The 26756-nt window shown below is 61.0% G+C and overlaps 1 protein-coding gene across 1 annotated transcript in view; it reads right to left on the bottom strand.

Moving 5' to 3' along the window:
• The window catches only part of CASKIN2 (CASK interacting protein 2), a 29884-nt gene extending 5153 nt beyond the window's left edge, over window positions 1-24731 (bottom strand). Inside the window, exons 1-11 of the mRNA XM_075719559.1 lie at window positions 24638-24731; window positions 5466-5517; window positions 3385-3482; window positions 3131-3276; window positions 2889-2984; window positions 1871-2001; window positions 1541-1649; window positions 1327-1435; window positions 910-1004; window positions 711-828; window positions 287-466 (exon numbers count right to left, since the gene is read on the bottom strand). Of these exons, the coding sequence (XP_075575674.1) occupies window positions 287-466; window positions 711-828; window positions 910-1004; window positions 1327-1435; window positions 1541-1649; window positions 1871-2001; window positions 2889-2984; window positions 3131-3276; window positions 3385-3482; window positions 5466-5517; window positions 24638-24731 (1228 nt within the window). The remainder of the gene's footprint in view (window positions 1-286; window positions 467-710; window positions 829-909; window positions 1005-1326; window positions 1436-1540; window positions 1650-1870; window positions 2002-2888; window positions 2985-3130; window positions 3277-3384; window positions 3483-5465; window positions 5518-24637) is intronic.
• Between the last annotated feature and the right edge of the window lie 2025 nt (window positions 24732-26756).

Here is a 26756-nt window from a genome sequence, read left to right as displayed (position 1 = left end):
CAGTCCCTCCCGCCTCCCGACACTCATGGCACAGACAGGGTGACCTGGGCTGGCAAGGGACACACAAAGGGGACGTAGGGACGCAGCCTGGCCGAGGACACGGGGAGGGAAGGGACTGCTCTACAGGCTCCCCAAAACTCCCTTTCCCTGTGCCTGCTCCCTCTCGTCTGGCTGTTTCCCCACCAGGAGGTGGAAGGAGAGTCTCCCCCCGTGTACCCCTGCACAGGCAGGGCTGAGGACAGGGGACAGTCCACAGCCCCTCTCCCTCCCCAGCTGCACCCCTGACCTGAGCTGTCAGGGCCTGGGGCCGTCCGGGTTAGGGTGAGGTGGCCATAGGCCGCTGGGACGCTCGGGGCTGCCTGGTGAGGACACTCGTCGGGGAGGTGCTGCAGCCCGCCGGGGGCCGGGAGGGCCCCAGGGGAACCCTGGCGCTGGTGGGCGGGTGCCACACGGGGGACAACCATGCCTGCGTTCAAAGACAAAACACGTGTGGTCAGAGCTTGTGCAGGAGGCAGGGCGGGGGGGATATCTGAGCCTCAGCCCCCAAATTGCTGCCCCATTGATGGCACAACCCCCTGTGCCCACCCAAGTCCTTCTCTTCCCCCCTAGCTAGCCAGGGCTGCAGGGACCTGTCCTACGGGAGGTGCCGGAGAGGCTGGGATGGTTTCACACAGGGGACTCTCCGCAGCGTGCCCAGGACAGCCACTGACCTGTTCGCTTGCTGATAACTTCGGCGATGGAGGGGGGGAAGTACCCAACCCGATCGGTGCCTTTCTGAGCATCGTGGATGTGCCCCTTCCATCGCCCATCCGGATGCTGCTCCAGGACCTGCCATGGGGACGAGAGGGATGGGGTTGGTACCTGGGGCCGTGGTGGGGTAGGGGGACAGGGAGCAGGGAGCAGCCTCACCGTGATGACATCTCCTGCCCGGACATTGAGAGCAGTCGGGTCATGGAGGTTCCAAAAATCCTTCAAAGCTCGGACCTTCAGGATTCCTGATGCCTCTGAAGACAAGGGACGGAGGGAAGAAAGAAGGTGCCAGAGCACAGTGGGAAAGAGAGAAGTTCGGGGAAGGTGGAGGGAGAAAACCAGAGCGAGGAGAGGGGAGAAGAGAACATTAATACTGCAGGAAGGACTCGATCCCTGGACATTGCCTGCACAGAGGATGGGGGCACGCCTGATGGGACTGGGATGCTGACGCACTCAGCCAGGCTGGTCTACGCTGTTCAGGAGAAGCACTGGGAGACCCAGGCAGTTCCCATGGGGAAGAACCGCCCCCTCTCTCAGTGCCAGGCAGCGCCTGGCCATGCGCCGGCCCCACCTCACCTCTCAGCAGCTGCTTGATGTCCTTGCTAGCGTGCGAGGTGGTGAACTGGTTCACGATGTCCAGCGCTGTCTGGTTGTAGGTGTTCCTGATGTTCACATCGACACCACCCTGCCCGGGAGGGGACATGGTCAGGAACAGACCCCATGGGGCACAGAGGGACTGAGGGGAAGGGGGTGATGGCCGAGCCCCAGGGGCTTGTCCTCCCGTGCTCACCTCCAGCAGCAACCGCACCACCTCCGTTTTGCCGTAGAGTGCGGCCTCATGCAGGGCTGTGCCCGTCTTCGTCTGTTTGTTGATCTCGATCCCGGCCTTCAGCAGCTGCCTGGTAGGACGGAGGGAGGGGCATGAACGGGAGGACACGGACATCAGGGCCAGGTGATCGGCTGCTTTGTGATGGGAAGGGGACAACCCTTTGCACCACTGAGGCTTTGGGGACAAGGGACCAAAGCCTGCAGCAGGGAGATGGGTTTGGGAGGAAGCAGGACTGAAGCCGTGATGGATTTTTTCACGATAGAGCAGTGCCCTGGGCTGATGAGGCGTTACCTGATGATCTCCTTGTGCCCATTCTTGGCTGCCAGGTGCAGCGGGGTGGTGTAGTTGGGGTCGGTGGCATCCTTGGACTGCCCCTCCAGGAGGGCGACGCAGAGGTGGCTGTTCAGCAGCAGCTGGGCCACCTGCACGGGGCACAGGGGTGAGGACCGGGGTGCAGGTACCCCCGCCTGCACCCTCCCAGCAAGGGGCTCACCCTCGGGGCCGGTCCTCTGCTCCCCATCCTGCTGCTCCCCTGCATCCACAGCCCCAGGGCTCAGCCAGAGCCGGCCAGTGCTTGGCAGGGCCACACTGTTGCAAGGGGCCGTAAAAGGTCACAACAGCCAGAAATAGTCTTCCCATAATCAGGCTTTTCAGACCAAGCCCTAAAAAGCTCCAGTCCCTCCAAGCCCAGAGCGACTCTCAGCATCTCAGGGCAGCCCAAAGGCACAGAGAAGTTATTTTTACTGCCCTGTTTATAGCTGCAGACATTATAGATACTCCAAAAATGGAAATATCCCCCTGGCCCCCTCCCCGGTGGGGCACAGGACAGTCTGGCAGCCTGTGCTCCAGCCCAGCCCGGCGGTGTGGTGCTGGCTGGGCCGGGGTCTCCCAGAGCACGGGGCAGCCCTGTCCCCACGAGCCGCACTGGGGACCTTGAGCAGCCAAGCGGGGCTGGGCGCTCAGGGCTCGTGGGGATTAGCCAGCTCAGCCTATCTGTGCTTAAACGGGAGCAAAGCTGGGGAGGGTGGTGGGAGGCTGCGGGGAACTGGGAGCGAGGACTCCTGGCTTCTCTCCCAGCCTGACGCTGCCCTGCCGCGAGGTCAGGAGCAAAACCTGCAGCGCCCACGTTCAGGATCTGGCCTTGCCCGGCTGTGGGAGGAGGCAGGTGCTGCCTGCTGGGCTCCAAGGCTCGTGGTGGAGGGAGAGCGGTCATGGCTGGACCCAGCGCTTTGCTCCCAGAGGAGCCAGCCAGCTCCAGAGCTGTCCCCAGAGAAGTGCCCGGTGCAGGGCAGAGCCCCGCAGCGCTCACCTTCAGCCGCCCAAACTCGCAGGCCAGGTCCAGGGGGGTTTTCTTCGCCTTGTTGATGAGGCAGGGGTTGGACTGATGCTGGAGCAGCATCTCCGACTGTGGGGGAGCAATGTGGTACAGGGGCTCAGCACCGTCCTGCGCCCCTGCCTCCCTCCCGCCCGGCACGATGGGGTTTGCCCCCACCCACGCACCCCCAGAGAGACCCAGGGTGGGTGCGTGGGTGCCACTGGGCTCTCACTTACCACCTCGTAGTGACCGTACTGCGCCGAGAGGTGCAGCGGGATCTGCCCGTCCAGTGAGGCCATGTTGACGGAGGCAGCAGCACGCAGCAGCACCCGCACCGGCTCCACACGCCCCTGCCAGGCCGCGTAGTGCAGTGGGCGCATCCCTGCGGGGGAACAGGGCTCAGCGGGGCTGGATGTGGCCCCTGGCCTCGCTCGGAGGGCTCAGCCGGCTGCCAGAGGCATGGGGCCATGCCGTGGGGGTCACCCCTTACCATTGCTGTCCTTGATGTCGACGGTGGCCTGTGCCTCCAGCAGCAGTGAGATGAGGTCCAGGCTGCCGCCCAGGGCCGCGTGGTGCAGCGCCGAGAACCTGCGACACAAGGCAGGGCTCAGCCCGGCCCCGGTCCCCGCCATGCTCTCCCTACAGCCCCCGCCTGCACGGGGACACAGGCCGAGGGCCGGGACGGTCACTGGATGTTCATGGCTATGTCCCTCTTGATTCCCCACACCCAGCACCTCAGTTTACCCATAGCAAAACAGAGATAAATCCCTCCATACTGTCCGTGCCCTGGGACCCTGTGCACCCTGAGACCGTAGCAAGAGGGGTCCCCCACCCCCTGCCCTGCACGGGGGGCAAGCAGGCAGGATGGAGAGAGATGCATCTCCGCTCTCCACAGTGCAGCCAGGCAGCCCAAAGCCGGGCTGCTCACAGCAGCCGGCAAACACACCGGCCCCGTGGCTACTCCTGGCCCCTCTACCAGCCACCCCCTCCCCGTGCCAGCAGGGATGCTGGGAGTCCACGGCACAGCGTGGGAGGCCGCCGGCAATGAAAGAACCCTGTGTCTCAGGGCTGTGAAAGGGGCCTGTCTGCCCGGCGCTCCCCCCGTGCTGTCACGTGAAGGGCCACGGCCGCGTGAAGGGTCCCTGCGCTGCTGGGGATTAGCCCGTGTGCCGCTCCAAGGGGCGCGGGGAGCTCCAGACGGCGCCAGCCCGGGGCTCTGATGGACTCAGCAGTGTCCCAGCCCCACGCTGGGGATGCAGCCCAGCCGGCACAGCTCTCCTTCTGACTTGTGGTCCCAGGGCACCCCCAAATCCCTGCACAGAGTCTCCAGGCATTGCAGGAGGGATGCTACTCCCTCCTTCAATGCAGCCACCGTGTCCCTGAGCCCACGCCAAAACCTCTGCCTCAAAGCGAAAATGCAGGGGGTACAAAATTCCCCTGAGCCAACTCTGTGAAGGTCCTTGCGGGGCCAGCTCTGCCCTGGAGGTGGCTGCACAAACCCACACTCGCCCGCCACATCAGCTCCAAGCCGCAAGCAAGGCGATGCCGAGGACACCCCCAGCGGCATGGTTCTCCCAGGAGGGTGCACGCTGCCGTCCCCATGCACGGGTCTCGCCTCCCCACCATCCCCTTCCTGCGCCCCAGCAAAACCCAGCGTGCTGCTTGCAGTGTTAATATCCCACACACCGCACGTGGCCCTCTGATGAGGAATGGGCCCTTTACCCACGTTCCTATCAGCAGCCGTCCTGGAGCTGCCCGAGCGCAAGCCCTGTGCCTTATCAGAATCAGATCATTGCCTCTATTATTACATTTTTTTTCTATTAAGCTCCATCTGCACAGTATTATTCTAAGACAGAGCCATCCTGCACATTTTCAACCCCCCGCTGGCCTGTTAGGACTCATCACGGACACCTCCTCCTACAGAGTCCTCGAAAAGAAAACATGTAGAAATTAGGTACAACAACAGTACATAAAACAATGCTAATAACTCACGGGTCAGAGTTAATTCAATAAGAATAACATGCTTATTTATTTTATGGGCCTTTGTGGTTTCTTTAACTCTCAGTACCCAGCTTATTAAGTGCTTGGATTTTGGAAATGATGAGCTACACAAATATGCTGTGGTCACTTGGCAACCTCATCTTTTCTTTCTCTAACCCCCCCCCAAACAAAGGGATTTTGCTCTTGGGATATTATGCACAGGCACAAGCACGTGCAGGCGCTGGGGCTGGCTGGGTGTTCCTCTGTGCTTCAACCAGCACTTGGGGCACCGGCTGGACACGCTGCGATCTCTTTTCACCCCCATCCCTATGGAGGGGGATGCAGAATAGCTTTACGAAGGGTTTTGCAGGATGGATTGAGCACAGCCCTCAGCTCAGATCCGGGCAGGTGTTGGGTCTGCCTCTGCAGGGCTTGCCCTGGCTTCGGGATGCTGTTGTGTTCTCCAGGGCTCAGCAGCTACCCTCAAAAGTTTTGATACCCAGAGCTGCAGAACCGACTGGATATTGGGTAGAGCAAGCCCACCCACGCTGGTGGGAGCAGCACCCAGCACTCTGCCCACGGAGCACTCACCCATCTGCATCCTGGTAGTTCACGTTCAGGCGCTTGGCAGATCCCAGCAGCTCTGCAGAGAGAAGAGGCCAAGGTCAGGGCAGGAGGCAAAGCCCGCACCACCCTGCACGTCCCCGGGACCCCGTGCGAACCCCATCCCGCAGCCACACCGACCTCCCAGCGCGCAGAACAGTGCCTGGCCCATCCCGGCGGCCTCTCCTCTCCTCTCCTCTCACTCCACGTTCACCTCCACGAACCCTCAATGGGCTGACTCAGCTCAAGCTCAGACCCTTTCCTCCCTCTATCCCTCCTGCCCCATCTCTGCGTGCCCCCGGGATGGGTCAGGCCCCACAGCTCCTGTCACCCTGGCTTGGTGGGATGGCGCTTCCCTCCCCTTTATAGGCAGCGACACCCCAAAACTGCTGAGTGGAGCCATTTCGCCCCCCACTCGCTCCCTGTGCCTGCCACGGCTGCTGAAGCCTGGCCCACAGACCACATGGTTGGCATTTTTACGGCTGGGGCAGAGGCTGAAGCCGCCAGCCATGAATGCGAGGATTGTGCCACCTCAGATATCCCCGTCCCCCCGCTTGTCCCTCCCTCCCCTTTGGGGACCACTGAGCAGTGGAGGACACTCACCCCACCCTCGGCACAGCCTCACGCGCACCCCCAGCTCCCCGCTCTTTCCCGCAATTAATTCGAATGAATTCCTTCCTCCCACACAGAGAGGACATTTTATTCTTCACCAAGGGGTTGAGAGCGGATTAACATCTCTGGAATTCATCCGCCAAGTCAAAAGGGAAAGAAAGGGGAAGGTATGCAGGGGGCAAGAAATGCTGCCGCTCCTCCTCTGCCTTTCCAGGCAGCCCCATCACAGAGCTGGGGAGGATTAAATGCTTTGAAAGGTTTCTGTGCTCTGAGCCTGGCTCACAGCTGCTCAAACCCCACTGAAACATGGTGGGGTCCTGAGGAAGGAGCCCCCCACCTTGCAGCCAGGCAGATCTCCGGGGCTGCAGCTCCCATTCCCTCTCCTCCTCCTCCATTGCCTTCTCTTTTCCTCCTCTCCCAAGGTCTCTGCCCAGCTTGCATGGCACATCCCATGCTCTGCTGCATGGCCCCTCTGCTGGAAAGGAGAGCTGAAGAGGGGGCCAGCTCATTCATCATGCAAATGTATAATTAAAGGAAACCAAGGAACGGTGTGTTCATTACTGCAATTTACAGTGTTTTGTAAACAGCCTAATTAACACAAAATGGGCTTGGAGTGGCTGCTGGTGAAGGACTCGTGACTTGCCACAGCTGAGGGGATCAGGATGGGATCACCCTAATTACCTCTTCCAGGGGCTGTTTGTCTTCAGGGCGGCAGCAAGCAGCTCCGCCACCCTGAAAGCCCTTCCTGAAGGAACTGGCTCCCAAAGCCATCGCTCAGTGGAGCTTCTGCTTTTCCCTTCCAGCCCCGTATTGCCCGAGAGCCCAGGATCTGGGGTCTCCATCAAGGACAAGCTGCTTCCCTTGGCCCCGCTGGCCAGGAAAAAATAACATTTTACTTGTGAACTGGCCACTTCTGACCCGAGTCATGGAGCGACCATAACCACCAAGCCCTGTGGTGCCTCTTTCACAGAGCCAGGATCACGCTTGGGGCGTGCAGCAGAGCCAGGAATGGGGCTGGCTGTGGTGGGCAAAGGCCTCACCCTGCCCGTCTGAAAGTCTTAGGATGGATCCTGCAAGCAGGGAGCAGGAAGGGCTGGGAAGTGTTTGCTGCTGGGGGATTTCCAAAGGACACAATCAAGATAAAATTAAAAATAAACAAAGGGTTCCACTAAGCTGTAGGCAATGCCTGTGAAGCCATCCCCTCCCACTCCTCGAGCAATCCCCCAGCCCCCTGACTTTTAATTGGGGTTTATAAATAGATATTTTTAAAGGATGCTCTGTACAGTGGGAACTGAAGGCCAATGTGGGTTTGCTCCCATCAGCTGCAGCTGAAAATTGCCATGGGGTTTTACTGCTGAGAAGGGTGGTGAGGGGGAGGAGGAGGGGTCTCTATCCCTCTCTAGCCAGGCACGCGATGCTGGGAAGATAAGGGCTGGATGGAGATGCCCACTGAGCACAAGCACATCTGAAAGAGGCAGAAACAACCCACAGTCCCCGCAGGCTGGTCCTGGAGTTGAGCAATGCCCACTATTCAAAGAGTGAGAGCTCACCCCAAAATCCCATCCCTGATCCCACCCTACAAGGGGACCAGGCTGTCCAGTGGGGTCCAGTAAGCAGGGCTGGGATGTGGTGGGTGTCCCAGGACACAGCCGGTGTCCCTGCCCGCTCCCTGGCCCCAGGAGGCAGCTGTCAGCATGTGCATGGCAAAATGCCTGTCTTTGCTCCTCTCCTGAGCAACATTCCTCAAATTAGTTCCCTGCTCCCACAGCCCAGCAAGGTCAGGACAGGGGCAGGACCACGCAGGCACGGCGTGGGTGGCTGGGAAAGTAGCAGGTCCCAAAAAGCGGAGTTGGGAGCAGTATCCCCTTTGGGGCTCTTCCCAAATGTGAATGCAATAATGCTCATATCCTCCTCGGGCAGGAAGGGAAAGAGTTTGTCCCTGGTTTGTAGTTGGGTAAATCACTGCTTAGAGAGCTGGAGGATTTGCAGCCAGGCTGGAAGGTAAATCGCAGGTAGGAAAGGGGCCAGGCACCCTGGCACTGCGGGCATGAAGGGATGAGCAAAGAGAAGAGCGGAGGGATGGAGGGGAAAACAGAGCATAGCCAGGCAGCTGGGACCCATTCGCCAGCACCATCCTGCTGCATACCTCTGCACCGTATGGCACACGGGGCTGGCAAAGCAACCCCAAAAGCAGCCCTGCCTCAGCAGGGAGCCAGCGCTGGGACAGAGCGAAGCAGTGGGGCAGCACGAGGGCTGCCAAGGGGGTGCCACCAGCCCCCGTCATGCTCCTGGGGACACGGTGACAGGAAGGCAGGTGATGGGACGCTTCCCTGCATCCTTCTTCCTCATTTCATCCATGTCCTCCTCCTTTTGACCAATTCCCCCATTTTTCTCCCCATTTCTTCAGCCCCTTCTCTCCCTGTCAGTGCCCTGACAGCTCCAGGCTCCCCGGCCTTTCCCATCCAGATGTTTTGGGGCTCAGCAGAGGCCAGGCCAAGCTCTTCCCAATCCCACAGCTCTCCCAGATCAGCTGGTTTGGAGGCGCGGCTCCGGCCAGGAGACCGCAGAGCCAGGCTGGGAAAGGGCTGCAGGGTCCAGGCTGATCCAGCCACGGCACTGGGATGGGGTGGCTGGAGCATTTGGATGGGTTTGCACCGGGGCGGGAGCACCCGCAGGCCTGATCCGCACTCCCTGCTCACCGCCGGGAGCACACTCACATCCCAGGAAGATGAACCCAGAAAAAAACAGACCCAGCGCCAAAATGCAAAAAGCCCTAAAGGGGATATTTCCAGGGGAAAACCCAGCTTGGCACACCCCAAGGGTTAACTCCGGCCGTGGGTTCCCCCTGCTTAGCCTGGCTTCCCAACATGACCCCTCCAAGGGCTCCTGCCGGGCCCCCAACCCGCTCTGCTCCCCCCGCCCCACGTCTGCCGGTGCCTGCCTGGACAGGATGAGGCTCGGCAGCGTGGGGCTGGGGCTGAGCAAGGCCTCGAGGGAGCCAGTGAGCTTCTGTGCGGCGTCTGGCTGCCAAGCAGCAGGCGGGAAGCACCTCCGGAGCGCTCCGGCAAATTGCTTACAAATGTAGGGCCCGCGTGCTCCGCCGCACGCTGGCCGTGGCAAAGGCAGCGTGGCCGCCCGCTCGCCAGACGGGGCTGAAACCCTCATCCACGGCACGCTCTGGCTCTGGCCCCGGCTGGAGGAAAAGTGCTGGCCCTCGGCCTTTTGGACCCTCGCTGGCAGGGGGGGCCAGGATGGCACAGCCCCGCACAGCACGCTTCCAACCAGCTCCCCCGACCGAGCAGTCCCTTCTGTTGTGCTGTGCCCCGTGCCTCAGTTTCCCCGTGGGGCTGGGCTGCACCCCCACAGTGGGGATGCCAGGCCAGGCTGAGCTCCCCGTGGGGTGCAGGGGGCACCCGGGGAGCAGCTGGCCAGGGTGGGCGCCTCACCCGCACTGCTGGCAGCCGGCCCGGCACAAACCCGTATTTACCCCCCCGGGGCGCTCGCCCAGCCCTGGCTGTGCCGGCTGCATGGAGCCAGGCATGCCCTCGCCTGGCCTGGCTGGCACCCCTGGGCCAGCATGCCGGGCACCCTGCATCACCCCATGCCCTTCACTGGAGACCTTGTCCCTGCGGGGAGACCCTTGGGCTTCGCCCCGCAGTGTTGGACACGGATATGAACCCTCCAAAGCACCGAACTGCTCACTGCTCGCTGGGAAGGAGCGACACATGCTCACCTAGGTTTGGCTGGGGAAGGAAATGCCCAAATATCCCATGTCCCCCCCAAAGCGCCCCTTGGAGACTCCTGCCCTGGCTCTCACATGGAGAGTCAGGCTCCAGAAAGCAGTGCTTTTGCTGTAACTCTCCCAATTTTGTCCACCCAGTGTGGCCACAGCAGAGCTCCTCCACTGCAAGCCTTTGTCTCTGTGCAGGACAGACAGATCTATAACTGGAGACCCACCTCCTCGCCAGAGATGCCTTGAAAAAATACATCTTTCTGCTGGTTCTGTGTCTCAGACCCTCATCTCCTCCCCTTGCCCTGGGAAATCGCATCCCCGCACCGCTGGCTGCAAGCACCCCCATGCCATGAGCCTCCCCGCACTGCAGGTCTGAGCATCCCCATATCACGAGCATCCCCCAACATCCAGCCTGAGCGTCCCTGCACCACAAGCATCCCTGCACTGCTGGCCACGAGTACTCTGCACGCAGGGGTGCTCTGTCTGGGCACTGCAGGAACACCGTCCTGCTGCCCCAGGCGGTGGGAGAAGGACCGTGGGCTCTGGTCACACCAAATACATGCACAGACCCTCTTGGGAAAATAAAATCCACCTGGGGACTGTCACCACTGAGCCAATAAACCAGCTGGAGGAGCTAATCAGCTGCGATCCCGCAGAGCACCAGCTGTCTTGGATGGTGGTGGCAGCCTCCTGGGGCTGGAGGCGGAGATGGCAGGAGGTGGCAGCTTCACCCGACCTGCCCTGCCCGGCCTCGACCTGCGCCAACAGCCTGGGGTGGTCCTGCCTCGGCATACAGTGGGTTCATGCTGGGGCTCAGGAGAGACTCAATGTCTCGCCCCAAATCAAGACCCAAAGAGGTGAGGGCCATCTCCCTTCTGCAGGAATCACCCTTCCCTGTCACCCCTCCATCCACAGGCACGTTCGCTGCGGCCACCCACACCCAGCTCCTCCCGGCGCAGCCTCCCGGCAAACCGGCTGCTTCAGGTGCAGTTTCCCAATAGGTTCAGAAGAGATTCGCCCACTTCGATAGGGAAGGAGCTCAGCCACAGAGACATTAAGAAACTCAACCAAAGTTGCCCAGCAAGCTTGGGACAGAGGTTGGGTGAGAGCCAAGGGCTCCTGACCCCAGCTGCCTGCCACAGCCACCAGCCCCCACCCCAAATGCCGAGCCCAGCGCTGTGCCCAGCTCCTCAGGCAGGCAGGGGCCCCCATGTTTGTCCCCTGTGGTTATGGTGGGTGAATTTGGCTGCCAGGGTGCTGCCGCCTGGGATACCCAGCTGAGCACCCGTCCCTGCATCCAAATGCCATGGGTGTCCAAATGCCATGGGTGCTTTCCTGCCTGCCAATGGCCCATGCCGGGGTTTGAGGCTTCACAGGATCCCTGCAAATGGGCTCCCCACCAATGCTGACAAACAGGTCCTCCACCGAGCCAGGCACTGCGGGGTGGGTCCAACTGGGGCAAAGCCACTGGGTTAACTGGCAGGGACGGGGAGGCTGCAATCAAGGAGGCAGATTCCCATCAACACAGGGCAAACAGCAGCGACAGGAGAGCATGACGCGGCAGGGAGCCCCTTATTTTTCCTCTACAGCAGTGTCTGGCAACTCCTTGGGAATAAGTGGTGTCTTCATCCCTTGAGAAACCTATCAAACCCAGTGCAAGACACACCAGACCTGGCCAGGGCCCTGCCTGCTTTGATGCTGCACAGGCTGCACGACAGCTGTTGCACCCAAGCAAACACTCCTGCTTTTGGCAGCCTGGGTCCAGCTGGAATAATCCCAGCAGGTGCAGCAACCTGTTGGGAGCTCAACTCCCAGCAGCTCCTCACAGCATCCCGAGGACTGGACACAGCATCCCTGCGCTGTGAGCATCCCCGCGCCGCAACACAGACTACTTGTCTCTAACCTCAACAGCCTCCACCATTTATCCCTGGCTTGAGCCCCAAATCTTAGGGCTTACAGCCACACAGAGCCCAAGTTGTCCCTGCCACCAAGCTGCCTCTGCCGATGGCATGTCTGAGTCTCCTCTGCCAGCTCTGCCTCCCTCCTCATCTGTGCTTTCTCCTTCTCTAAAGCTCTTCCATCCTGCAATGTTCGGATATGACGGTGGATGATGGTGAAGGCAGGTGATGGCAAAGACAGAGGAGTTTCAGAGGTCCAAGGCATCTGCCTTCCTCCCTGGGGACCCACAATAGGCAAGGGGGAGGGTTTGGGGACGCAGCAGCAGGACCATGGAGTCAACTAGGAGCCTTTTTCCTTCTTCGGGTAAGGCTAGGAGCCTTTTTCCCAGGGAAAATCCAACAATTACATTTTTGAAAGAGGTTGGCAGCAGGGGCAGCATCCCCACACAGCACAGACATTGATTGCTCACCCGCAGCCCAGCTGACCCAGGACCCCTGGCCAGACCCCCAATTTCCCCCCACCGCTTCCCCCACCAAGCAAAGCAGGAAAAAACAGGCAGCTTGTTCAAAGAGAAGGCTCCCAGAACAATGAAAGGAAAAGCAGAGTCGGAAACCCCGCTCCAATCCACGCAGATGGGAAGAAGGTGCAACTCTCACCTCCAAGGTTTGACAGCCACAGCGGGGATGGAGGGGGCAAATGCCAAGGGGGGGGAAATGGAATCACAAGAGTCCTTTGGGGCTGGATTCACCCCTTGCAAAAGCCAAACACATGCTGCTGCTTTGAGTTTCAGGCCCCCAGAAGGATCTTGGTTGTGTGGTAGGATGAACAACGCTTGCTCCCCTTCCCTGCAATAATTTAGGGGTTCACACTGGCTGCCTACCCCAAAGTGATGCGCCCCAGCACGGCTTCCCCAGCAAGGGGGAGCAGTAACACCCCTTCCCCATGGAGCCAAAATCGCATCCCCCAGCCCCAGCCAGGATGGAAACAGCTGGGAAAGGCTTCGGGTGGGGGAAGCCGGGCGGCTCCTTCAGAGATACAAGGGCTCCTTTCCCAGCTGGCCGGGGAAACGCGTTACCAGGAGGTGAAGTCACCGTCCCTGCTGGGACCTGGCTATTCCACTCTCCAGGATATGAACTCAGAGGAGCTGTATTTGCCCAGGGAAGAGGTGGAGCCTTTTCCATTTCCCCCATCCTTCCGAAAGGACAGGACACCTCCCGAGCGGGAAGAGATGGGGCGATAGCGGCAGGGGCCAGCGGCCAAGCATGAGCTCTGCCTGTGCCTGCGGTGCATCGCTGGGCATGCCACCCACGGGCTGCAGGACATGGGGACCAGCAGAGCATCTGGTCCAGCATTAACAATGTGCCTCGGCTCCCATTCAGCTGGTTCCATACTGGTTCCAACTGGTTCCCCTGAGAGCCGGGGAAGGAGCCACGGGGCTCTGGTCCCCCCCAGCTACCCAGGTACAGGGCCTGCACCTACAGACACCCTCAGCATTCTCATTAACGTGATACCAAGCAAACGGCACATTAATATAATCTGTGGAGGATGCTCAAAAATCAGCGAGGGCAGAAATAACACAAGAGGGACTTAGAGAGATTAGGAGAACAAACCCAGGCAGATTCAACCTGGGAAAATTGCAGACTGCAGCATCTGGGGACAAATAATCCAACCGGCAGACGGTCAATGGGAGGAAGAAAGAGGGGAAGCAGGATGCAGGGGGACGGTGAGAGCAGCGTGAGCGCGGGCACGGAGGGAGCCACCGGCGAGGAAAACAACCTCGGCAGCCCTGCACCGGGGCATGCCACTTCCTGGGGTACCATCTTCCATCGCGTGCCCAGGGCTGTGAACATGATATGGGCTCACAGGGGACACGAGAGGCGAGTGTCAGGAGCCAGCAGCCGAAGGGCTTGCCTTGCACGGGAAGATTAGGGCAGGTCAGTAGGTCTGGATCTGCTGAGCAACAGTTAATTAGGGAGGGCGGGCAGGGACGCAGCAACCCACCTACACCTGGAGGGTTTTGACGCTTGAGAGGAGCACGTAGCTATTTATTTTATGGTTCTAACAATGAGCCCCAGATAAAAATTAGGACAGCTGAGAGCGGCCAGCAAAACCCCATGAGCTCAAGGGAGTGAAACAAGGATCCAGCCCTCCACTGTAGCTTGGATGGTTGCAGCAAACCATGCAGCTCCCGGGGGCAGTGGGGCAAGGCTGAGGGACGGGGCTGCCATGGCCCTGCGGCACTGTCCCCATCACTGCCAGCCTGGTACCCGCACGTGGCAGCTGGCACCTGGAAGCTGCTCTGGCTGGTGGAGCCAGTACTCAAAGCTGTGATGTGGCAGCTGGAAATCCTGCGATATCCTCCCACTTTGGCCCCAGGGAAGACTGCCATGTGCCCGGAGCAGGCGCTGCCGGGGCGGACAGAGCAGCTGTCCCCACCCTGGATGCTCTAATCTAGGCAAGGCACACACAGGATGGGAGGGGAGGCACCGGGAGGTGAAGCTGTTTGCTCGAGGTCACCCAGAAGGTCGATGGTTCAAGTGCTGTCACTCCTTCCCAAGGGCCCAGTCACCAGGAACTGAATTTTCCCCAAAGCCCCCCACCACCACCAGCCCGTGGGCAATCAACCCTTGGCAGCCAGGGACTAACCTCAGACTGCTGCTGGCGGCTGCGTGGCCAGGGTTTGGAGTCACACGCGGTTAAAAATACCTTGCAGATGCCTTTCCTCAACTCTGACCCCACGAGCCGGTGCTGCTGCCAGCCCCACTCAGGGACACGCCAGCAGGGTCCCCCGGGACGCACACAGTCCTATCTGCGTGGGGACAGGGTAGACGCTGCCTGGGGTCTGGGTCTTCCTCCCTATGAACCAAGGATTTCCACTCCTGGGGGCTGCTGCCTCTACCCTCTATTGCCAAACCTAAATGAGAGGCTCTTTGCTTCCTACAGCTGCCTTGCAGCAAACGATGCACGGACTATACGGCTCCATCTGAATTGCAGCCCAGATCCGAGCAGCTTGAGCAAATTTTTTTCCTTCCCTCCTGGACAGAGCCAAAACGTGGCCTCTGGCTCCTGCTGCTCCCAAGGGATGCTGGAGAGGCGACTGCTCCCACAGATGCTGTGGCACTGCAGCCACTCATGGCGGCTGCATTGGGAAATAGCAAGAGGTTCTCACCCAGCGATGGCTGCTTGGTGCTCCCAAGCCATAAAGGTTGGGAGGGATCCCTCTCCAAATCTCCGCTCTGGCGATGGCAAGGACGCAAAAGGCACCCAACTCTCTCTGCTGCTCCCAACCCCTGCACAAGGTCACCTACCAAAGCAAGCAGGAACTGCCCAGCTGCTCCACGCTGCCGCCAACAAGGAAAGGGACGGGTCTGTCCCCAGCAGGCACAGGCCAGGCTCCCTCCAGCCTGGGACAAGCAGCCCGAGAGAGACAAACCCACCACTGCTCTCTCCTCTCCCTGCCAAGGCCGGGGAGGGCAGCGCGGCTTTGCCTGTGCCCACTGCAAGGGCTCTTTGCCAGCCAGTCAGACCCTCCAGCTGCCTGCCCAGGTTTCCGGCTGGCCAGGCAATGCCACGAAGCAGGAGGAGCCATCGCCAAAATCCTGCCGAGCATCTGGCCAGTGGTGCTTTTCTCATGCCTTGGCTGGAGCAGGATGTTTTCACCCAGCTGTGGCAGTGAAGGATTCCCCCAGGACCCCAGTCTGCAGCAGGACCCCATCTGCAGGGGACAGGAGAAGGATGCAACACCCATATCACCCCAGTGCCCTGCACCACCCTGTGTGTCCCCAGGCAGAAGCAACCACCAATAAATGCATTTAGCAGCCGGTGACACGGTAAGTCCCTAGAGAGGCATCTCCCCATCCCCGTGGTGGAAGCACAAACCCACACCAGGACCCCATGCCCATCTCGCTGCCCCCATGGGGGCCTCGGCGGCTGCTGAGTTATTCCGGGCACCGCGTTCCAGTCCCCATCCCCTCGTCCCAGCTGCTCCAGGGCCGGCAGGGAGGCCAGCGGGTTCCTCCCATTGCCCAGCCTGGGTGCCGGAGCTGGCCGGCAGCTGCTTGGGGACCAGCTGGGGACAAGGACGACATGGAGCAGCCCCGTACTGCGGGAGGGACAAGGGCTGATTTACAGCAAGGTCACAGGCATCAGAATACAACTGCGATGAATAAGGCAGGGGTTGGATCTGAGGACCCCCAGCCCACAGGCTGAGCTCTGGAGACAGGAAAGGGGGCTAAGGGGGCAGCACGTCAACACCTCTGAACCCCTAAAGAGCCGGCCCACCTTAGCACCAGAGGTAAACTGAGGCAGGGGCCGCATCCCCGGCCCCTTGTCAAACCAAGGTCGTGCCTGGCTTCCTGCAGGGACCCTGCGATCTGCGGGGACCCTGCCGCCAGGTCGGCCGCCTCCATCCCGTCCCCCTGCCTCGGTGCTCCCCACACCCCGGCCCAACCGAGCGGTGGTGGGATGCAAGCCAAGGCCTGCCCACTCCCTGGACCCCTGCCGGCAACCTGATCTGTTTACGCCTTTCCAGCACGGCGGGTGCGTGTTGGGAACGGCCCCGGCAAGCCCGAGTTGGCGGCAGAGGCAGGACGTGGGAGCTGAGCGCAGAAACCCCCGCCTGCCGCCTCGCAGCATCCCGGGGGGTGGCAGGGAGAAAAAGTGGGGTGCACAGAGGGAAAAAGGGTCCCTCCACCTCCCTCGGCTCCTTTTCGTAGGACAAGGCACCCCTTCTTGCACTGTGCCATCCCTCCCGCGGCACCCCATGCCCCCCACCCCAGCCAGGGAATCGCAGCCAGTTGCCTCATCCCCAGGCCCCGCCGGCAAACAGCTTTCCTAGCCGTGCCAATCCTGCTGGGAAAGTGCTGGGAGAGGGAACCAGCCCTCGAAGCTGCATGTCCCTTCCTGGCCAACGAGGCGCCAGCTTTGCAAGCACGTGGCTGGCCACGCACGGGGGCTCAGGGGGCTGATGGCCACATGCTGGTCCCCGTCCCAGTGCCCAGGTTGTCCCCGGGTAGGGCTGAGCAGAGGCACCCACCTGCACCGCTCCTGGGAGGAGACATTTATCCAGGACAAGACCCATTGGCACCTGGCATGAATTTGGCCCTATGAAGCTGCAGGCATTCAGAGTGGGGTGCAGCAGGATGGAGCAGAGCCATGACTTTGGGGGTTCAGAGCTGGAACCCCCCGTGTCCACACCAGGTTTGGGGTGGAGAGAACAGAGAAGCAGCTCCAGGATGCCCATGTGCAGCCCAGCATGTGCTGCTAAATACAACCAGTGGGACAGATGCTCCGAGACAGGGAGCTGCCTGTGCCCCAACACCACTGAGGAGAAAGCTGGGGGTTCCCCCAAGGCTTGAGGAGCCCTTGGGGTTTGGAGACGCAGAGCAGGGTCAGAGGCAGCTCCTCTGTCTGTGCAGGAGCCTCTTCTTCTGCGAGGAGGAGCATTTCCCTTCTTTTTAACCCAGCAGGATTAGCAAGTGCTCATTCAGGGAAGCCAGGAGGGCTCACACAGCCCTTCCCACCCGTGTCAGCCCAACAAAACCAAACCCAAGGTGTTTCAGGCCAACCAGAGCAGCCCAGGCTGCAGCCCAGAGCAATCCCCGCTGCTGTGGCTGTGCCAGCCCCCATGCTGCCAGCTGGGCTTGCTGTGCACCTGTGTCCCCCACGTAGGCAATGATTAGCTGCCGGGGAGGACTCTGGCCCCTTTCAGAGGCCACCAAGGCAAGCGGTATTCACGTGGCCTCGCCGTGGCGGGGACGCATCTGGGGAGGTCCCCGAGAGGCCACACAGGCTGTGAGTTGGGTGTCCTGCCCAGGGAGAAAGGACACTCACGGGAGGGGAAGATCCATGGGGCTCCCAATCCACAGCCTGTTTGCACCCAATTTAGCTCCAGCTAGAAAACCCCCTTCAGGCTTATCCATGTCTGTCCTGGCAAAGAAACAAGATGATGCCCCAAGATGGGCTGCTCGAGGCGGGGCGAGGGCCAAGAGCCAGCCAGACCCTGGGACCGATGCTCCAAGGGGGCAAGAGGCACCTGCAAAGCAGGTGGGAGAGCCCGAGCCAGCCCCACTGCCAGGAGCACCTCCGTGCACAGTACCCAACGCCTGCGCCGTGCTCACCGACTCCCTTCGCAAGCAGACAGGGTGCCTTACACAACTGGCTGTGCCTGCGGCCGAGGGCGGTGTTACGAAACCCCAGGAGTTTTCACCCCTCACGGCACAGCCGCCCACCGGGCTCGGCCAATACAGGCTCCAGCTCCCGGGATGGCACCCGGGGGAGGCAGGGGTGGGGGTCCGGGCACGGCGGCAGCGCCGGGGGCCGCACGCTCTCTGCGCAGCCTTGGCTGGGGGCCAGCGGGGGAGCGGTGCCGGCGCTGGCAGGGCTTGGCGGAAGCGCAGCCAGAGGTGTTGCACCAGGCCTGGGATGCTGCGGGAACTGCGTACCTGCCGCACGCGGAGGTTTTCCCCGCTCCCTTATCTCGCCATCGAAGCTGCGCTCGGTTGCAGCTCTGGTCTTTCTCCCTGGGGTTGCAAACAGCTTGGGGTTCCTGTGCGCTTACCTCAGGCACAGACTGCTGCAGCCCCGGGCATCCCACAGGAGCGAGGGATGGGCGAGGGTGTCCGGCCCTTCCCTGGGAGGGTAAAGATCATCCTGGCAGAGCCATTTCCAAGCAGCCTGGGCATCTCCAGACAGGTCTGTGACTCACCGGGACACCTCGGCAAGGCCTGGGCGATGTTGCAGCCCCAAGGTTCAAGCAGGTCCCTCCCTCTCCATCCCAGGCACGATTTTTTGGGGAAGCCAGGATGGGATTAGGGAGAGCCAGAGCGCTTCCAGCTCCTCCCCACCCCCTCGCTTGCTAGAGCAGCCAGAAAAAGGTGGTTTATTGTTATTTAGTTTCTGCCCCTTTCATACTCCTTTGCCGGAGTTTTTGCCAGCGGCGGGCCCCGGGTCTGGCGGGGGGCCAGGCCAGCCGAGGCGCTTTTAAAAACAAAGCAGGGCGCGTGCATGCACACACACACGCACGGCATCCCGCCCCTCTTTTAACTCTTGCTGGGGTGATGCCGTGTGGAAGATGGTTTCCAGCCGTCCGGGAGCGCGCAGCAGCGCGCTCCCGGACGGCTGGAAACCATTTTCCGCAGGGGATGCTGTCAATAGCCACTGGGATCCAGTAATTCACTCCCCCCTTCCCAGGGAAACCTTCTTTTGGCACTGGGATCCTGATGGAGCGGTGGCAGGAGTGATGTTGGTGATGCTGTTGTGGTCCATGGGGACCTGCTTGTCCTAAACAGGGACAACGCTGCAACCCCTTTCTAGGTCACAGCCAAGATTTTCGGGCCCAGCAGCCCTGGGGGGGGGGAATGAGGAGGAGGAAGAGCACAATGATGTTTTCACCTAAAGCAGCTTCGCTCCTCATGGTAGAAAGCCGGGGAGCGCCAGCGGCATGCACACAGCATCCCCAAACCCGCGGGGCTGACTGCCTTTTTGCACAGGTCACTGCCACCCAGAAAGTCTTTATCCACCAGCTTCCTCCTGCCTGCAACCAGCCCTGTGCCCTCACCATGTCCCCAGCCGGAGGACGGGACGCCCGCGCTGGCAGCGTCCTTGCCACATCTCCTCCTCCCCCGCCTAGGTGCAGCCCTGGGGAGCACCGTCCCCGTTACGGCACCCGCGTGCCGCCAGCAGCCGGGCACATGCCATCCCGTGGCTCGGAGCTGCCCTCCCTGTCTGCCTTTGAGCTGTCGTCATCCGAATCGTCCCATGTTTCTGGGTCAGACAGCCAAAACGGCCTCCGCAGCCCTCGGGAAGGGGGAGCCAAGCCCCCTGGTCTGGGCTGAGTCATCGGGAAGTGCCCAAAGAATGGAAATCCCCCTCCTGCCCCAAACTTCAGCCTCCTGCCTGCGACACCAGGGATGGCCGCCAGCCCAGCTCCATCCACAGCCCTGAGGACCTCCACACCCCCTGAAGAGACTGGCAAGTCCCTGGGATACGTCAGTGCTGCCCAAGGGAAGGCAGCATGGCCTGGAACAGCCCAGACAGACCCCACACTTGTCCCCTTCCCCAGAATTAGCCCCTTTTCCCCCCACTCTTTTACCCAGGCAGGGAAAAGGCAGCTGTAGGTGGCCCAGGCTGACAGCAAGGAGCCACAGGCTGCTCCACCAATGCGTTTTCAAAGGCTGGGGACAGAAATACAGACGTGGGACAGGGGGAGATGTGGACCTGTGAACGCAGGGAGATGGGGTGCAGAGGGGCGTGGGGCTAGGCGTCCCGATGAAGCCATGCCCGCTGGGCCAGGCGATGCCCAGCACGGCCTCCTCCATCTCCCTGTGCGACGCTGTTTGCTCGTGCCTTATCTCCTGCGCTCGGTACGGTGACACTTTCCCTGGCTCCAGGTGCACCGGCAGCAGCCGGCCCCCTTTCCAAACACAACACCCGCTACAGGCCAGCTTTGAAAATCAACCACCCGTTCACTCATTTCACCGCCACTGCCTGCGTGGGGCTCTTCCTTCCCGGGGAGAGAGGTGGAAAAAAAGGGGCTAAACCCCCTGATAAGCTGGGACAGCCGGGATGTAGGTGGGAAAACCCACCAAGCAAACACCAGGCTGCCAGAGGAGACCACCATCCTGGGGAAGCTGGGAGCCACGGGAGGAGGAGGGAAGGACAGACACCCCCCCATGCTGCGCAGCTGTAGCCCTGCTGCCATCCGTCCCGGGGCTGCCGCGCTCACTGGAGCCTTTGAAGCCTCTTTTCTCCCCCACCCACCCACCACGGGCTGGTTCAAAAGCAGATTTCGGCAGGGGGAGTGGGGTCCCTAGCACAGGGCACCCGCCAGCTGGGCTCCCCTGGGCACGGTGCCTCGCCCTGCTCCTGGCTCAGTCTCGGCAGAAGAGGGAGTTTTGCCCGTTTCGGCAGACTTTCTCGGCGTTTCTCCGCAGGCGTGCCCACGGCCTTTCCAAGCCGGCGTGTGGCTGCGGAGCCGGTCCAGCCCGTCAGACCTACAGCGCGCGGGGAGAAGAAGGGAGGACACGGCTGAGGACGCTTGGGAACTTGTCCTCGAAACTTGGGCTTCAAGGGACGTGGCCAAGGCCACACCTGGTGGCAGAGCCGGGTTCAGCCGCCTGCACTGCCCGGGGCAGGACCAGAGCAGGCAGGGTGCCCAGACATCCCTGCACCACCATCAGCAGGGAAACCCATCGGGTTTAACAGAGCCTGAAATGATAAGGATCCTGCCTGAAGCTGGTCCTGGCTCTTTCCCACAGCCAGACCACGCAGAGCACCTGGAGCACCCAGGGCTTAGGACAAGCCTCCCTTAGGAGCAGCAGCAAAGAGGAGGATGGTCCTTCTAGGCAAGGGGGGACAGCGTGCTGGGCTTGCCGGCCAGCACAAAGGCGCATCCAACATCATCGCAAAATAACACCCAAACTGCAAAGAGGAGCAACTTCTTCCCCAAAGAACTATGGACCCGCTGCCACCGAGAGAAAGAAAAAGCCCCTGGCAGAACATGAAGGGAGGGCGGGTGTTTCCGCAGAAGATGGGGACACAGAGTGCCAGTGACAAAGGCTAACAAATCACAGGAGAGATATTAAACCTCACGCTTTGGGGCTTAAGCTGACATAGCTACTAGGGATTAGGAGGAAATTTAAGGGGGAGGGAGGGAGGAAGGGAACGAGTTATCCCACATCTGCTTGCTGCTGTCTCGTAGCATGCAGAGCAGCATCGTCCCTCTCCTGCCCAGCCAGATGGGTGACAGCAGCATCTGAGGGCCGGCACTGCCCTTGGGAAAACCTTGCCATGCTTTGTGCCGCCGAGACACAGCAATGAGGGGCACCAACCCAGGCGTGGGCCCTGCAAGCTTCGCTAGCATTTAACAACTTGCTAGGTCACAGCATGGACACAGCTGAGTCCCAGGCACTCACCCCTGTCCTTGATATATCCAAGGTCTGGAAAGCCCCAACATAGCTAGTGAAATGGGGCAAGCCACTGGTGAAATGGGGCGAGTGGCTAGCCAAAGCTGGCCGGATCTCCCCGAGGCAGCGGCTGAACTCTGGCAGGGCTTCGCTCCCTGTCCTTGAGAGTTTAACGCCAGTTTGCTCAGCTGCCGCCCTTTCTTTGCACTTTGCGCACGTTTAAACAAAAACCTTCACCACTCCCTTGAGGAAGGCAAACAGTGAGCCCAGCTCCCATCGGCTTCCATGGCTCCTCCAGCCCCCAGCTACCGTGGGGGCATCACACCTGCCCCCCAGCATCCCTCCCACCCGCTGCCCCTTAGCCCTGCACGCCCAGGGATGGGGACACGCAAACCTTGCTGGGCACTGTCCAGCTCCAGGAGCCATCACCCCTTTCCAGGGACGACAGCCCCGGCCGGGGGGCTCTGCCTCTCGCCTCCCCCGGGAGCCCCAGCCCCTCGGTGCCGCGGCGGCCGCCCCGGCCAACTGGCGCATTGTTGGCGAGAGCGGCCAGCCCAGGGACGTGATTGATCGCCGGGGAGAAAGGCCAAAGCCGTGACGGGTCGTTTAACAATTTCAATTAAACTCTGCAGCACTCTGACGCGGAGGGGAGGGGAGACGGAGGGGGGGAGAGAGAGAGAGAGAGAGAGAAGGAAATTAAAAAGCAGGACGTTTCTATCGCCGTGCTGGGGAACCTCAGCAAAGCGCGGCCGGCTCGGCAGGAGCAAGCCCAGCTACCCCGGGGGAAACACCCCCGTCTCCAGCTGCAGAAGCGACCACGGCATCGTCCCGACATCCCCTTCCTGCAGGTGGGATGCCTGCCCTTGCCTGCCCTTCGCCTCCCGCTCCTGCCCCCAAAACTTTCTCCCTGCCCGCCCCACCGCCTTATAATAATAGGTGCTGTGACCCACTTGTACGGCAGCGCTTGCGCGGGGAGGCGGGCTGCACACGGTGAATATTAAACGTGTCCCTGAAGTTCCCGCTGCCGGGACTGGCGCTTGATTTTTGCTTACGTGCAGTGACTTTTTTAGGCACAGGAAGCCCCAGAGGGCTGATCACAGCGACCAAGCTCCCAATCCACTGAGACAGCAGAAGGACTCTTAGAGGGATTTTTTTTTTTTTTTTTTAACAGAAAAAAAAAATCAGCGCCTCAGCCTGTCATATGGAAAAGGCGCTTTAATGAGTGGCAAACGCAGCAAATGCTTGGCTCACATGGCATTGGCAAGAGGAGGAAGAGGGAACCGTAAGGGATGGGGACCAGCAATGCCCTCCATGTCAGGGACGAGCCCCTGGCACCAGGAAAGCCCCTACAGGGGGTCCAGCACAGAGGCCCCACCGAGGGCTTGCAGCAGTGGCCTTGCAACGGTCTGGGCTTTTTACCCCCCCGCTCCTTATAAAGAAATAAAATAAAAATAAGCAGAGGGAGCTGCTGATGCCGCCGCAGCGGGGGAGTTAAACACACATGTTCACGTGGGTGCCCCACGGCTGGAAGGAGGGGAAGACGCCGGAGAGAAAATGCAGACAGGGTTTAACTGGGAGAGAGTTACTGGAGGGGACCAGAGAAAACAAGTGTAACCTCACCCCTCCGGGTGTGCAGGAGGAGGAGAGCCACGGGCACCCAGCCTGCCCACACCACCCGGCCATGGGACAGCAGCTCGGGGGAACGGGGCTGCGTCAGCTGGCAGGACGCTCACGTCCTGACGTTATTTGTTGCCTTGGGGGTGTCCTTCAACCCGCCTGCGCAGGCAAACCACTCTCACTCCAGCTCAGGGACCCTGTATGGGCGCAGGCCCTGAGCCGCAAGTGGAGGCAATGGCACCCAGTCCCTTCACCCAGGGAGGGGGCACCAGGCACCCCCTGTTCTGGGGAGGAGGTGGCCCCCAGCCCTCCTGCAGGCCCGGCAGTCAGGATTTGCAAAGTTTTGGCCCCAATCAAAGCTTTCCAGTAGCTGACCCAGGGGAGTTGATCCCCTTCTCAGTTTATAATCCTCAGCCTAACTCACGTTTCTCAGCACCGACCTCTCTGCCCTGAGCTGCTCCTAAGAAGCCTTAAAGCTGCTTCTCCTGCTCAAGTTTCCCCTCTCCCCCCCCATGACAGTTTTTTTCCCTTCCAGCTTTCCCGCACACACCCACAAGACCCCCCAGGATGAGCAGCCCTGGCAGGGGGTCCCGCAGCCCCCAGCCCAGAGCGGCTTCTGTAGCCCGGGCAGGCGCCGTGCACCTTCCCCCGGCCACACACCACACCAAGAGCCCTTTATTTACTTTTCCCCGTTTCCTTCTCTTAGTAGGTCACGAGAAGCGACCAGGACCTCAGCTCTCTACACGGGCACCGTGGCACCAGCCGTGATCTGCTCCTCCACCTTTCCACCCTCCCCATCTCCTCCAGATGCTGTGCGGCGCCTGCGGGACCCTGGTGCCCTTGGGGACTCCCACGAGCCCGATGTTCGCTCTGAGCCGTGCTTGCCGCTGACCTTTCCATGAGCACATGCAAGAAAACAGCCTTGCTGAAGGGTTAAACATTACCAGACTGAAATTCAAGGCTTGACGATTGGTTCCAGTCGACTGGCTAGCATAACAATTTTTCACAAGATAAATATGGCCGGGAGTGAGCGGCAATTACCTAAAGACCCTCTGTAGCGGCGTCCCCCCGCAAGCGGCTTTGCTTCCCCCACCACTGCCATTTCCCTTCGCCCGTCCCTGCTCAGCGGCCCACACTTCAGAGCCGCTGGCCCCGAGCCTGAGGGGAACCCCAGCCCTGCCGGCAGGATCGCTTACAGCCCAGTCATTCATCCGCACGGGCTGTGCTTGCGCTCCTGCCTCTGGCTGCGGCATAACTCATGTGCAAGGGTTCAGAGCCAGCACTTGCACCCCAGCTTGACGGCACCGAGCCCGCTGCCGGGACTCACGCCCCAGGACAGGCAGTGGTGCCCGGCTGCGGAGAAGCAGCCCGCAGCTCTGCGCCCGGGTACTCACTGCTCTTGGACGCCTTGATCTTGGCCACCAGTTTCTGCACGCCGGGTATGTCCCCATTCTTCACGGCCTGGATCAGCTCCTGCTCTCGCCCCATCGCAGACAGGTAGGAGTGGCAGCGGCACAGAAGGCAGAGACCCTCAGATCCCGGCGCTTTACAAAGCCATAGGAATAAGCCCGTAATTCCTCAAAACACACTTTGATGGGAGATGAAATCCAGCAAGAAAGATCCTTTACAATCCCACGGGACATAAAAACCAGAAGGAAGAAGTCTTTCTGTTAAGGGCAGAAGTCCCTTTCTGACTCGGGAGGAGCAGGACCCGGATGGGGTTTGGTTGGAGAACATGCGATCAATTAAAAGGAGAAATAGTTCAGTGCTCGGGGACGGGCTCCCGGCAGCACCAGGGCTCCACAAGACAAAGCCAGGCAGCTCGGGGCAGGGCAGCCGGCAGAGTCGGCATTGGGATGCCCTCAGCCTCTCGCAGAACTCCTGGAGCCGGAGGTGTCGTGCTTTGCTCCCCTCGCCAGGCTCTGCTGCTCTGATGAGTCCCTAATTCTTCCCAAAGGGATTACAGGCTCGTCGCCATCTGGAAGTTATAGATCCTCCCTCTCTGGTGCTCATTAGCCCCTTCGTTTCAGCATTCCTCTTGGCGACGGCGCTGCAGCCACGCCGGGGAGCCCCGCACACGGCCGAGCCCCGGCGCGGCAGCCCGGGACCTACGGAGGGAAAGAGCAGAGTCAGCCCTCGAAGGCCATTTACCTCCCGGCTCCGTCGCGACAGCTTTCGTATCTACGCTGAAGAACAAATACTTTGACTATATTTAGTCCTGGCGGGACTTGGCTTGTCCTCCTGTTAAATGGAGAGGGAAGAACCTGCAGAGGAAACCTCCCAAGAGTGCTGCCAGGGGGTGGCCGAGGAGCGGGACGGGGGCATAGCTCCTTCCCCGTCGCCGCACGTGCTGTCCCCTCCCTAAAGGCAGCACACGGGGCTCGGGGCACCCCAGTGGCTCTCCCTCTCCTTTCCCGGTGGCAGCACCCGAGGGATGGAGCTGGGGCAGTTTAGACAAAGTCCTCTACAGCCCACGGGAGCGGGTCGGTCTGCCCAGCATCCCTTCCCCTCCTGTGCAGGGGTAAACCCTCGCCCTCTGAACTACCCGTGAAGCTCAGCGCCCTGGGACCCAAGATGCTCTTAAACCAGCACATGAGCTCTCTCTGGCCCAAGTGAGGAACTGGATGTAATTCAGCAGCACAACCATGCTTAGGAGAACAGGATCTATCCCACGTCCTGGCCAGCTGGGGTACCCCAGAGGGCATGGGGCCCTGCAGCAGCAGTTCACACCTCCCAGCCCGTGCTCTCCTGTTGCGCCTGAGCTGCCCAAACTGGGTGGCAAGAAAATCCCTCCTGGTTCATGGCCGAGCATCTGGCAGGCTGCTCCAATGCCCTGGGGGGAGCGTATATGCAGGAGGGCAGGGAGCACATGCCGTGCCAGCTGCAAGGCCATTGCCAGATCACCCTGCAACTCCCCCTGTGCCAACCCGGGCTGCATCGGAACCGGCTCCGTTTCATTCAGCCGTGGCTCAGGCACGCCATCTCCCTTCCCAGAGCGCTCGCCCTCAGCCATTTATATAATAGCGGGTGTCGCTTCCTCCAAGCGATCGAGGTCACTGTTTTGAGGATAGAAACCACAGGGGAGAGAAGGCAACAGCAAGAAGAGAGGTCCTGCCTGAGGCCGGGGGGGGAAGAGGGGGGCAAGGCCAGAAGGGGCGTCCCATGGCACAGCGGCACTCAGCCCACCCACCGTAAAGCTGGAAGCTGCAGCTGCCTACAAGCACGGAGCCACCGTGGGCTCCCCATGCTCCAGCCCCCCCCCAGGGTGCAGCGGTATTCAGGGCAGCTGGAGAGGTGATGCTCCAATACTGGCTTAGCTTCTGGGACGAGGGGATGCGGAGATTCCCACACCAGCCTGGGGGGTTCTCCCCCCATCATCGCTCCCCTGGGGCCCACAGTTTGTTCAGCTGATGAGCCCCTTGGCACTGGGGCTGCTTTGGGGGCTTGGTACCAGGCACTGAGGCCAGCGCCTGCCGAGATCAGCTGTCACCTCCCTGCATCCCGGGGCACCCA

The sequence above is a fragment of the Pelecanus crispus genome, chromosome 12 (assembly GCF_030463565.1).
Source record: "Pelecanus crispus isolate bPelCri1 chromosome 12, bPelCri1.pri, whole genome shotgun sequence".
Taxonomy (NCBI): Eukaryota; Metazoa; Chordata; class Aves; order Pelecaniformes; family Pelecanidae; genus Pelecanus; species Pelecanus crispus.
Note: the sequence above shows the minus strand (reverse complement) of the source record. Positions and strands in the feature narration are given on the sequence as shown.